Source organism: Heteronotia binoei, chromosome 7 (genome assembly GCF_032191835.1).
Source record: "Heteronotia binoei isolate CCM8104 ecotype False Entrance Well chromosome 7, APGP_CSIRO_Hbin_v1, whole genome shotgun sequence".
Lineage (NCBI taxonomy): Eukaryota > Metazoa > Chordata > Lepidosauria > Squamata > Gekkonidae > Heteronotia > Heteronotia binoei.
In genome coordinates this window covers 117,297,940-117,310,810 of record NC_083229.1, presented here as the reverse complement: position 1 = coordinate 117,310,810, position 12,871 = coordinate 117,297,940, and the positions used below count along the sequence as shown (strand labels likewise).

At 45.0% G+C, this 12,871-nt stretch overlaps 1 protein-coding gene across 1 annotated transcript in view; it reads left to right on the top strand.

The window, feature by feature from the left end:
• Positions 1–12,402, top strand: part of MYLK4 (myosin light chain kinase family member 4) — a 49,783-nt gene extending 37,381 nt beyond the window's left edge. Inside the window, exons 9-14 of the mRNA XM_060244263.1 lie at positions 248–318; positions 2,882–3,010; positions 3,140–3,292; positions 5,080–5,158; positions 8,352–8,418; positions 12,244–12,402. Coding sequence (XP_060100246.1) covers positions 248–318; positions 2,882–3,010; positions 3,140–3,292; positions 5,080–5,158; positions 8,352–8,399 — 480 coding nt within the window. The 3' untranslated portion in view covers positions 8,400–8,418; positions 12,244–12,402. The remainder of the gene's footprint in view (positions 1–247; positions 319–2,881; positions 3,011–3,139; positions 3,293–5,079; positions 5,159–8,351; positions 8,419–12,243) is intronic.
• Positions 12,403–12,871: the final 469 nt, after the last annotated feature.

The following is a 12,871-nucleotide window of genomic DNA, read 5'->3' as shown; positions in this document are numbered from 1 at the left end:
TTCTTTATCTTAAGTTGCTGCATTATGTCAAGCTAAAATGCCACAGCAGGGAAAAGCTGTACTGGCAGAGAATTCCCAGCCTCAAATACCACATGATTATAGTCAGAGATATCCACAGAATTCAGCTTTCTTCAAGACGCCAGGACTGGGGTGCATATTTTTATACCGTGCAATGTTTTTAAATGTTGATTGCAGTGCAGTTCACTCACATTTCTCATAAATGTATAATCTTCTTTTTTTCTGGCAGCCTGAAAATATCCTCTGTGTGAATCGAGAGGCTAATAAAATAAAAATTATTGACTTTGGGCTGGCAAGGAGGTATGTTGTTTTAATCAAGTTATCAGCACCCTTAATTTCCTAAATCCAAGGTTCACTTTGAGTTGACAAAATATTAAGAGGAGTGGCGGAACAGCCACAAAAACAACCCCACTGGGTTAATTTGGACATCATTGGCTATCTGGTATAAAAACTGGAGGATGTTTGAATCCAGCAGTAATGCTGATGGCCGAGGTGTCTGATGCTGCAGGAGAAGGCTGAAATGACTGCTGGGCACTGGAAAGGAAAAAGGAAAGGTCCCCTGTGCAAGCACCAGTTGTTTCCGACTCTGGGGTGACGCTTTCACAACGTTTTCATGGCAGACTTTTTGCGGGGTGGTTTGCCATTGCCTTCCCCAGTCATCTACACTTTCCCCCCAGCAAGCTGGGTGCTCATTTTACCGACCTCGGAAGGATGAAAGGCTGAGTCAACCTCGAGCCGGCTGCCTGAAAACCCAGCTTCCGCCAGGGATCGAACTCAGGTCGTGACGTGACCAGAGCTTAGGACTGCAGTACTGCAGCTTTAACACTCTGCGCTATGGGGCAGAAATGACTGATGGGCACTGGGCAGCCATATTAAATGGCTTTAACGGGCCAGAGGAGTAATCAAATGCATTCTGCCAGTTTCCATTCTAAGAATTTGGGGCAGGATGCCTATGGAATGATTTGATCTTGATGAATCATAGTTCACAGGACATATTAAGGGCTGGGGGTACAAAATCACACTGTATAATGGAGAATCAATTTGTGGATATCTGGGGCTCTGGGTGGGTTGTTTTTTGAGATAGAGGCACCACATGTTCAGCATAGCATCCAGTACCTCTCCTCAAAACATCTGCCAAGTTTCAAAAAGATTGGACCAGGGGATCCTATTCTCTGAGACCCCCCAAAAGGTGCCACTGTCCCCCATTATTTCCAAATGGAGGGAAGGCATTTAAAAGGAGTGCGGTCCCTTTAAATGTGATTGCCAGAACTCCCTGTGGAGTTCAGTCATGCTTGTCACACCCTTGCTCCTGGCTCTACCCCCAAAGTCTCCTGGCCCCACCCCCCAAAGTCTCCTGGCTCCACCCCCAAAGTCTCCTGGCCCCACCCCCAAAGTCTCCTGGCTCCACCCCCAAACTCTCCTGGCTCCACCTCCAAAGTCCCCAGATATTTCTTGAATTGGACCTGGCAGCCCTGAAGAAAGACAACATCAAATTCTTTGTAGTTCAGACTGTATTCAGACATAACAAACTTCAGTTCTGCTCTTCTCTCCAGAGTGATCACTAATTTGTAATTTTAAAGGTCATATTGAAAGTTTAATTTGATTTTTTTTGGGTTGACCACCTTAGTGTCTCATTTGTGGGGGTCCAACGGTATCCCCAGAGTCCTTGTTATTTGTGGCCATGGACTCATGGAATGATACTGAAATCTGCTTGCCTTTCACAAAACTACAATTTGCTATGCCATCTGAAGGCATGGCACCTGAGTGGAAAGGAAGTTTGTTTCTCCTCCACAAACCAGGCTTCTAAAGCAGGATTAAGCCAGTTTGCTCAGCAGCCGATATTTGGATGTCACAGCAAATCAAGTTTGATTGAAGGCTTCTAAAACCAGAGAGCTTTCAACAAGAGGAAAATGGAAAGAAGCACGCAAGCCCAAGAAACCGATTCCAGGCCCATCACAGACAGACATCTATCTATTTTAAGCCTTTCTAACCCCACCCTTCCTCCAAGGAGCTCAGGAGCAGTGTATTTTGGTTCTCCCGTCCTTGTTTAATGATGTCTGAACGTATTTTATTCACTGGCATTGTTCTCAGATTTCTTCCCTCATCAACAGATTGGCTGACTTGAGTGTGAAGTCGATTCTTATTCCCTCATCATGTTTCTTAAAGGTTGAAACTGCAATTGGCAATAAACACAGGATGAGGAGTACTGCAAATGGCAGCTCCCTTGTTACTGTTTCCCTTTCTGCTTCATATTGCGCAAAAGAATTTCACCCCGTGTTCTGAGGTCTTCACAATATCCATTTCTGCCCAGATTGCTGTACTTATTTGAACTTTTTCTGTGCTGAAAGTGAAAGAGGAACTGTAGACACATATACTGTCACTGTTTCATTTATTTCAACCTATTTATTCCCAACTTTTCGGGCACAGTGACCCACTTGGTAAGAGTGGCCCACTTTGTGGGGGGGACCCCAGAGGACAAATTAAGAAAGCTGCAGAAGGCTGGGGCCCACTTGCCATGGTTGGGTTGGGTGTGAGTGAATGAAAGTTTATTTGCACTCAAAGACCATCAATCATAAGAGTACTTTCATATTAAGACCGAATAAGTTCATTCCAGCACACAACATCTGTTTAGACATAAAACCGTAAAAATATTTACCAGATATAATAATCCCAAAAAACTAGTGTAAGTCTGAAATGTCTAGTATATATAAAAACGATTTCAAGTCAAAGGAGTAAAAAAAAGCACTATGCATTCTCTTGATCATAGTTCATATTGTGAAATTTTACCAAGTGGAAGCAGAATTGGGCAGTTGGGTTGGGGAGGAAGACCCTGATTTATTTCATTGTTATTGTTGTCTATTAGATATAAGCCAAGGGAGAAGCTTAAGGTCAACTTTGGCACCCCAGAATTCCTCGCTCCTGAAGTGGTAAACTATGACTTTGTCTCCTTTCCGACTGACATGTGGAGCGTAGGCGTGATTGCCTACATGTTGTAAGTAAAGCTAAGGCACTTTTTGTTAAGCTTATATTTTGTTGTCACAGCTGCTTAATGCCAACCAGTTTTTTTTTTCCCATATTAGCCTAAGATTTACTTAATGTACATAGATTTTCTTCCTTCTAGGCTCAGTGGATTATCTCCTTTTCTGGGGGACGACGATAACGAGACACTGAACAACATCTTGGCTTGTAGATTTGACTTCGAAGATGAAGAATTTCAAAAGGTGTCAGAGGAAGCCAAAGACTTCATCACTAAGCTTCTCATCAAGGAAAAAGGGTAACTGGACTCCAATGAATCCTAGCCTTTAATACACTATCTAACACTGAAAAGTGTTCTTTGGGGGCACACAAAGCAGATGATGGTGTGTAGTTGGATAAATGCCATGGATTCACGCAAATTCCTTTCAAGTTCCACACAGCAAACAAGAGCATGATAGGACCAGGTATTATCATAGATAATGTTGGCTGAGATGAGAAGAGTGGGGATCATTATATAATCGTTGTTTTATTGTGTCTCACTATTATTACTTCTCTCATTCAGTAATCTAACATTAAATCACTCCAGTAACGGATAATTATTTATAATTCATCTGACTCCCTGAGATGCGTAGCACCATGATAGACAGTTGTCTTTTTAATATTTTATCATCATCAGAAATTTAAAAAAAATCTACCTACATATTCAAAACTTATAATCGTCCGAAGATATAAAACATTTTGCATAGAGAAGTCTATCACAGTTAAGAAGAAGAAGTAGAAGACTGCAGATTTATACCCCGCCCTTCTCTCTGAATCAGAAACTCAGAGCGGCTTACAATCTCCTATATCTTCTCCCCCCACAACAGACACCCTGTGGGGTGGGTGGGGCTGAGAGGGCTCTCGCAGCAGCTGCCCTTTCAAGGACAACTCCTGCAATAGCTATGGCTAATCCAAGGCCATTCCAGCAGGTGCAAGTGGAGGAGTGGGGAATCAAACTCGGTTCTCCCAGATAAGAGTCCACACACTTAACCACTACACCAAACTACACTAAACACCAAAATTAACAGATTTTACTATAATAGGGATTAGAGGGGATAATCTTTGTAGCAGACAAATATTCAATAGGAGACCACAATGTAATACATTTCTGTCGTCTACCAAACTCAATAGGAGTTGATGCATTAGTAATTTTTCCCTTTATAGAAAGGTCCCATAATTTAATGGCCCATTGTTTAGTGGTGGATATCGAAGAGTAATTCCACTTTGCTGCAAGTAAAAATGTAGCAGCTGTTAGCAGTATCACCAGCCTTTCCAAATCTATTTTATCTAGTTGTAGGGCAGGCCGATATTCTAAAAGAACCATCTCGGGTATATTATCTAGACGCACTCCAACAATCTGTTCTATTTGGGAAAGAATTGGGTCCCCAAAAGCATACATTTTAGAACAAGCCCACCAATTATAAGATAGACAGTTGTTTATGGTTCACTCGACTCACTGTGACATGTAATATTGCAGCTGAATATGATTTATTTGATGTATAGATGCTGCCTCCTTCCCCAAATCCTACATTTGAGATTGATAATAGTATAATCCCATTACAGAGATAAGAACACAAGAGAAGCCATGTTGGATCAGGCCAATGGCCCATCCAGTCCAACACTCTGTGTCACACAGTGGCCAAAAAACCCAGGTGCCGTCAGGAGGCCCATCATTGGAGCCAGGACACTAGAAGCCTCCCCAAATCCTCATCAAATTCTGTTTTCCCCTATCCCTGCGCACCGGAAGCCAAAGTAGAAAAAAATGAAGCCTTTGGCAAGTCTTCAAAGGAAGCAATTCCAGAGTTCTAAGCAAGTCTCCCAGAATTGCCCCTCTGGATAGCCTTGTGATTCTGACTGGGCATATCAGTGGTTACTTTTGAGGACATTTCCATTAGATCTTAATATGGAAAAAACCTCTTTATTAAATGCCATAGAGAGAGTTATTGCTTTTAGTTGTCACGGATTTGGGGCCAGCTTCTGAAATGGTGAACACAATGAATGCTAAAATCACTGCACGTTCATCACATTCTGTTTTCTACCGTTTAGCTGGAGGATAAGCGCAACAGCAGCCTTAAAACATCCTTGGCTATGTGACCAAAGCCTCCATTGCAAACTCCTAGCTAAGGTATGTTGATTCGTTCTTCCTTGAGCCGTATCAAATACCTGCCATTTGTGTTGTTGTTGTTTTGCTGCATGCTTTTGCCTGTGCTAATATTGTTTTATTAAAACTGTGTGTTCCTATTAATCTAATGTTGGTTTGGCCATATCTTTAATGAGTTGATAATCTTTTGTAGGATCACGCTAGGGCTGCCAGCCTCCAGGTGGTAGAAGATACTAAGAGAGAAGTCACTAGGACAATATATAAAAAATAACTAGATTGTAAAAAAGGTTGAGACGCCGTGTCTATTTATGAAGATTATATATCAAGAATGTTAAACGTTGAAGGAGGAAGAGTGTGAGGTTGCCATCCATTGGAATGTTGTAAATCTTGTGGGAGTTGTCTCCGTTGAAAAAAGAATGTAGACAGCACCTTTGCTGGAAGAAAACTTCAAACCAGGATATTTAGTTGGCCTCCTGTACATTGGAACTCTACTGTTTGTGCATTTCCATTGTTTGTATGCAACACAGAGAATGTAGTTGATGCATATCTCACCATAAAATAGCAGTTTTGCTATACAGAGTTTAGTAATTTTGTCACTGTAACCTTTGAGATTATTTTTGATAGCTTCCAGGAGGTGGCTGGAGATCTCCCACTATTACAACCAGGGGTCATGTCATAGAAAAAGAGGTGCTGGAGCTCATTAACACAACTCATTTGCATACCCCATATACCCCCTGACATCACCAGAAGGGGTACTGAATTATGTCAGCTCAACATCTACCTTCAAATGCTTCTTGAATTATAATTGTCATTAAAAAAACCTTATTCCCATCATACGTTTTAAATTACTTTCTCCTACGTGGCCATAGTGGCATGATGAAGATTTCCATCTGTCTACTTTAAATGTTTTGGTTATTTCCCCATTTGTGTGTGTGTGTGTGGGGGGGGGGGGGATATTAGAAAGTTTGTCAAATCTTCTAATTTAGCAAAATTCTCACAGGGGGTTTGAACAATGGAGCCAGAAGTGATTATTGGGAAGGGGGGGTTAAAAAAGAAAGAGCACAATAAAATTTGGAGGTTCCGGAACTCTGCTCCTGTGAGCTCCTGCCGAAAATGAGGCCTGATTATGGGTGTCTTTACACTGACAGTTTGTGACTCTATCACTGCATTGGAAACTCACCTTTTACATTACCTAACGTTCTCACAACTTTAGGGTTTGTAGAATCTTCCGGGCCGTGTTCTACTGGAGAAAGTTTTCCTTCCAGACGTTTCGTTCTCAGCTGCGGAGAAGGGAAGGAAAAGGAGCTTGTAAGCCATCTCAATGCACAGCAGCCAAGAAGGTCAGAACGCCTGCTCCAGCTGCAACGCCACTGAGGATGTTCTCCGCAGCTGAGAACGAAACGTCTGGAAGGAAAACTTTCTCCAGTAGAACACGGCACTTGAGCCCGGAAGATTCTACAAACCCTAATGATGTTAACAGCCGTGAAAACCTGAAATCTTTGTTCTCACGACTGTTTTGCATCATCGCTACCCAAAGCATCTACATTTGTTTCGGTGAGATGAGTTCCAGCGCTACTGCTGCAATGTTTTTCTCGAAACTAGTTTTGATCCAGTCATTTCTCTAAAGGCGTTTCAAACTTGTATTGCAGAAGTTTTCATGCATTTTAAAAGACTCCTCCAAAAGCCACCACAAGGTGCAGTAATTTGCATGAGAACTGACAGTACTTCAAATTTTTGCATATCATTGCTTGCCTCATCTAGTAATTTAAATTTGCATTGTTTTTGCAGTGTTGACACCATATCCAAGCCATCGTATACATTTAACTAAGCATTGGTATTCCGTCTGCCCTCTGATCAGAGACACCCCCCCCCAATTGAAATGCTTTCAGAAGGAAAGATAGAAGTTTGGCTACGCAAAATGAGTGCAGCAAATCCACAAATGTAAAAGGAACGGTGGCAGGCGATTTGAAGACTCTAGAACTGAATGTAAAAACACCCAATAACTGGTCTCCAAGTGTTCTCCAGGTGGCAAAGATTAGGTCACCTGTAGAAAATGGCCGTTTGGAAGGTGGACTCTATGGCCTTATACCCCTCTGAAGTCCCTCCCCTTCCCAAACCCCTCCCTCCTCAGGCTCCACCCCCCAAATTTCCAGGTATTTCCCAACCTGGAGCTAGCAACCCTAGATCAAGCACAGTTGCTTGTTGTGATAGAAGTTAAAAATCCACATGTCTTCCAGAAGGCTTGAATGGGAAATTGGCGTTAGTCGCCTTATTCACCCTATTAATGACAGTCTTCAGTCCAATACTTCCTCTAAGTTCTGGAGCAAAAGTGAGCAAAAATTCTACTTTGTGAGCTACTGGCATTGAAGTTGTGATCTCAGCTAAATTAGTTTGCTCTGGGGCCATTTTTCCTGAGCTGACAAAAATGTGTGAGCTGGAGGCTAAAAAACTGTGAGCTAGCTCACACTAACTCAGCTTAGAGGGAACACTGTTCTTCACATGGTGGAGGAACCACCAGATTTTCCCTCCGTTCGATCAAGCAGATAACCGGTGCCACCCTAAGCAGAGTTATACCCTTCTAAGCTCATTGACTTCAATGCACATAGAAGAAGATATTGGATTTATATCCCACCCTATACTCTGAATCTCAGAGTAGTCTCCTTTACCTCTCCCCCACAACAGACACCCTGTGAGGTAGGTCGGGCTGAGAGAGCTCTTACAGCAGCTGCCCTTTCAAGGACAACGACTACGAGAGCTATGGCTGACCCAAGGCCATTCCAGCAGGTGCAAGTGGAGGAGTGGAGAATCAAACCCAGTTCTCCCAGATAAGAGTCAGTACGCTTGACCACTACACCAAACTGGCTCTCATAGAAGGGTGTAACTCTACTTAGGATGGCAATGAACAGGAATCATAAAGGTTATCCATATGGTTTCCCCATCATGGGAGTGTTTTGCATTCCCATGTGGCACCCATATCATATCTGATGTTATTTGCATACAGGTGGAAGGAGACGCCTCCACCATAGAAAAAAAATAGGTAAGGATTGGAAGAAACCTCATGATTCCCTTGCACTGTGACCCCTGTCTCTACCGTTTCACTATCTTAGTAACCATCCTGTACTCACAGAGTGGTAATGCTGCAGCAATTTGCTTTTTTATTGGAGGTCAGAAACGTTGGGACCCTTGCCAATCTTTATATCATTTGTCTCTCTTGCAGAAGAAAGCTAAAGGTGCCTCTGGATCTCAAGAACCTGTGACCCCATAACCTCTCTGAAAAATCAGAGGTTGGTATTAAAGTCTACCACAGAGGGCCCCAACCTTTTTGGCCCCAGGGACCGGCCCCAGGGCCAGTCCGCCCACCAGGGCCAGCAGGGCGGGGGCACCCACTTCGGCCTCCCCCTATCCCCCTGTGGCGCCTCCTCCTCCTCCCTTCCATTTTCCTCCTCCCGTTTCCTCCTCCCTCCTCCCACATAGCCTTGCCCCCCTGCACAGCCTCACCACTCCCCGTTTTCACGATTTTAAAACCGGGGAAGGGGCCATGAAGCGCCTCCAAAGCCGACACCCCCCTGGCTGTTCAGGTGATTGGAGGGGAAAACACGGCAGCAGCGGCGAGTGACTCGCTGAAAAAGTGGTGCTCCCAGTGCTGCTCTTTTGCCGCTGCTGCTGCGTTTTCCCCTCTGATCACCTGATCAGCTGGGGGGGGGGAGGTGGGCCTGGGAGGTGCTTCATGGCCTCTTCCCTGGCCTTAAAATTGTGAGAACAGGGGGCGGAAGAGGCGCCAGGGGGGCAGCAAGGCTGTGGGGGGGAGCGGTGAGGCTGTACGGCCCTTTGGAAACAGGCTGTGGCCCGGTACTGGTCCCCGCCCTAGGGGTTGGGGACCCCTGGTCTACCATACTCTACAGAAGATATCAAGGCCAATGTACACCTTGTGACCACCACATGGAAGCCTGTTTCCTCTGAATGCTGATGCCATGTAGCAATCTCATTACATCGATAGGACAAGAGCTGCAGTGACAGTGGACAGATTCTCCCTAGATTTGCAAAGGCTGAAAATGCTTCTAGTAGGAGATCGTCGCTTTTTTGCAAAGTATATCGAGCATTACATCTGAGACTGACTATACAGGATATGCCACTTTTCGTTTTGAGTTCTAGTTTTGACTGGTGTTCCCATCCCTTGTCTGCCTGATGGGGTTACACACATAATTAGGTGGTTTGCAGTTCGGGCATTGTTTTGTAAGGACTGTTCTGCAGAACTTTGAAAGTTCCTGGCTTATAATGAGTTCCTGTAAATTACATTACACGTCTCTGCTTCTAAGCCACCAAACCCACATAATTCCCAAATGCTTCAGTATACTGAGTCAAACTCATGGGAAGAGACCTATTGGCAACAGTACTTCCTTTGCCTTACATGTCGCCTCTGTGGCATAACTAAGTGAGCATACGTGCTCCCTTACGCTGTTTGCTACTTATGAAGAGTATTTCATTCCTTACAGTGTATCTCAGTTTTAAAAGTTTCCACAACCTTTTATCCCCGTTGGCTTTACTGTATTTTCTACTTAGGGCTTTTTTTGTAGCAGGAACTCATTTGCATATTAGACCACACACCCCTGATGAACGTATGAACATATGAAGCTGCCTTATATTGACTCAGACCCTCTTTGGTCCATCCAAGTCAGTCTTGTCTACTCAGACTGGCAGCGGCTCTCCAGAGTCTCAAGCTGAGGTTTTTCACATCTACTTGCCTGGACCCTTTTTAGTTGGAGATGCCGGGGATTGAACCTGGGACCTCCTGCTTACCAAGCAGATGCTCTACCACTGAGCCACCATTCCTCCCAACATATGAACATATAAAGCTGGCTTCTACTGAATCAGACCCTCGGCCCATCAAAGTCAGTCTTGTCTACTCAGACTGGCAGCGGCTCTCCAGGGTCTCAAGCTGAGGTTTTTCGCATCTACTTGCCTGGACCCTTTTTAGTTGGAGATGCCGGGGACTGAACCTGGGACCTCCTGCTTACCAAGCAGATGCTCTACCACTGAGCCACCATTCCTCCCAACATATGAACATATGAAGCTGGCTTCTACTGAATCAGACCCTCGGTCCATCAAAGTCAGTCTTGTCTACTCAGACTGGCAGCGGCTCTCCAGGGTCTGAAGCTGAGGTTTTTCACATCTACTTGCTTGGACCCTTTTTAGTTGGAGATGCCGGGGATTGAACCTGGGACCTCCTGCTTACCAAGCAGATGCTCTACCACTGAGCCACTGTCCCTCCCTGAATTAGCCAATCCTCCTGGAGCTTACAGTAGGCCCTGTACTAAGAGCCCTGTAAGCTCTTGGAGGATTGGCTACATCAGGGGTTTGTGGCCTAATATGCAAAGTCCTGCTACAAAAAAAGCCCTTTTCTACTCAGTCAACTCTTCTCCTGGGGCTCAGGCACGGGTGTTTCACATCACCTACTACCTGATCCACTTAGCTGGAGATGCCAAAGATTGAACCTAAAACCTTCAGCGCTCACCACAGAACCTCTGCCATGATGCCCTACACCATAATAATCAAATTAGAAAGGAAGCTTTTATTACAGTGCAGTCTGACTAGAATCTAGTGAAACAGAAGAATACTTTCAGCAGGTCACTCTTATGCAACATTTAGTTCAGTGTTGACTGATGGGAAGCGTTGGGCCTCCGTCACTCTGGAGCATGGAGCTCAGTGGCTGTTGATAGTTAACATTGGAGGAGTTTGAAAGGGTCACCTGTGGCCAACCAACCCTCATATTCCCAGTATAATTGATAAAGTGAAGGCAGCCATATTGTGTGAAGATGCTCCAGAAGACTGATATCTCTCTAAGGAAAGGAGGTTGTGTGTCCCCTTTTGAATTGTGCCATATGATCTAATTTAAACTAATCTGGGAGCAAAAATGGGAGATTAAGAACATAAGAGAAGCCATGCTGGATCAGGCCAATGGCCCATCCTGTCCAACACTCTGTGTGACACAGTGGTCAAAAAACCCCAAGTGCCATCAGGAGGTCCATCAGTGGAGCCAAGACACTAGAAGCCCTCCACTGTGCCCCCTGAAGCACCAAGAATACAGAGCATCACTGCCCCAGACATAAGAACATAAGAGAAGCCATGCTGGATCAGGCCAATGGCCCATCCTGTCCAACACTCTGTGTCACACAGTGGTCAAAAAACCCCAAGTGCCATCAGGAGGTCCATCAGTGGAGCCAAGACACTAGAAGCCCTCCACTGTGCCCCCTCAAGCACCAAGAATACAGAGCATCACTGCCCCAGACATAAGAACATAAGAGAAGCCATGCTGGATCAGGCCAATGGCCCATCCTGTCCAACACTCTGTGTCACACAGCGGCCAAAAAACCCCAAGTGCCCTCAGGAGGTCCACCAGTGGGGCTAGAAGATTAGAAGAGGAGCAGGGAAACTCAATGCAGAAAAAGAATAAGGATAAAAGGAGATCCTTTGCTGCACACCCACTGGGGTTTGGGGGTCATTTCTCGCCCCCCTCCCAAGCTGTTCCCGTGCTACAGTTGTCACTTTCTGCTCTTCAAAGAGTGCAATCAGATGAGGGATTTGGCCCACCGTAGCCACCCCTCCAGATCAAACAGATGTATTCACAAGTGCACATCTGGCCCCCGTGTCACTCCCGCTCCTGCCTCGCCCTGCGATGCCTCCCACAAATAGCTGCTGGTACTTCCTGGTGCCAAACTGCTGAAGCGCTTGCACGGTGCATTTCTGGGCTGCCTGAATGGCCGGGGCGCGCCATGGATGCGGCCCAAGCTTGCGGGAGCAGTCTAAATGCTCCTTTAAGCACGTGTGGCCCATGGCTGTGTCGGGCGCAGTCTGATTTCCATGGCGCATCTTTCTGGGGTGCCTTTTTTAAAGCTGAGAGACCACCGCAGCAAATGATCCCACCCCAAATCTCCTCATTTTCTAAGGTAGTTTGTCATGTTGTCCAAAGCCTTCTTGGGCGTATTGTTGTAAAGTCCCAGGGATTCTGACCACTAAAGTCACTGTGGCTTCCACAGGAAATTCAACTCAGTTGCTTTCCTAGAAATTATACCACCAATTTTAACCAGATTCTCATTTTGTTTCTTTTACAGAAAAGACGTCGTGCGGTGGCTGCTGCTGTGGTGTTTGGGAATGAAAAACCAGCAGCTCTGGTTCTTTGACCACCCTCTGCATGGTGACTTGGGGGTTTTGCATAATGGACCAACACCTCTTTGGCTGCAGGACTCCGTTCTGGCAGTATCGGGCTGCTTCCCTACCCCCGCTTTCCCCCTGCTTTCAACAGCTGCTGAAGTTTCGAAGACAGTAGTGCTGTTGGGAAGCTATGCGAATTTAGAATTCTGATTTCACTCATATTCAGCATAATGTCTCTGGCAGTGGAAAGACTGGGGAAAGCTTCTTTCTGTTGACAAACTCTCTTAAAGCTCAGCAAACAGAGATCGTACTTGATTTGGGGATGGCTGCTTTGAAGGATGTGCTGGTAGCGAATTGAAGAATTGGGTGGGGGGTCAGTTTGAAGCCGAGCTGACCATTTATGCAATCAGAAATAGAGTGCATATGATATGAATCAGAAAAGGATTTTTAGGGCACCCTGAAATATCATTTTGAATGCATTTAAAATAATACATTCACTTACTGTTTTAGTTCAGCTGATTAGCTTGGGCCAGTAGCAATTAGCAAGGAAGCGTTTTTCACCCACATTTTGCTATCTTTGTGACTCTT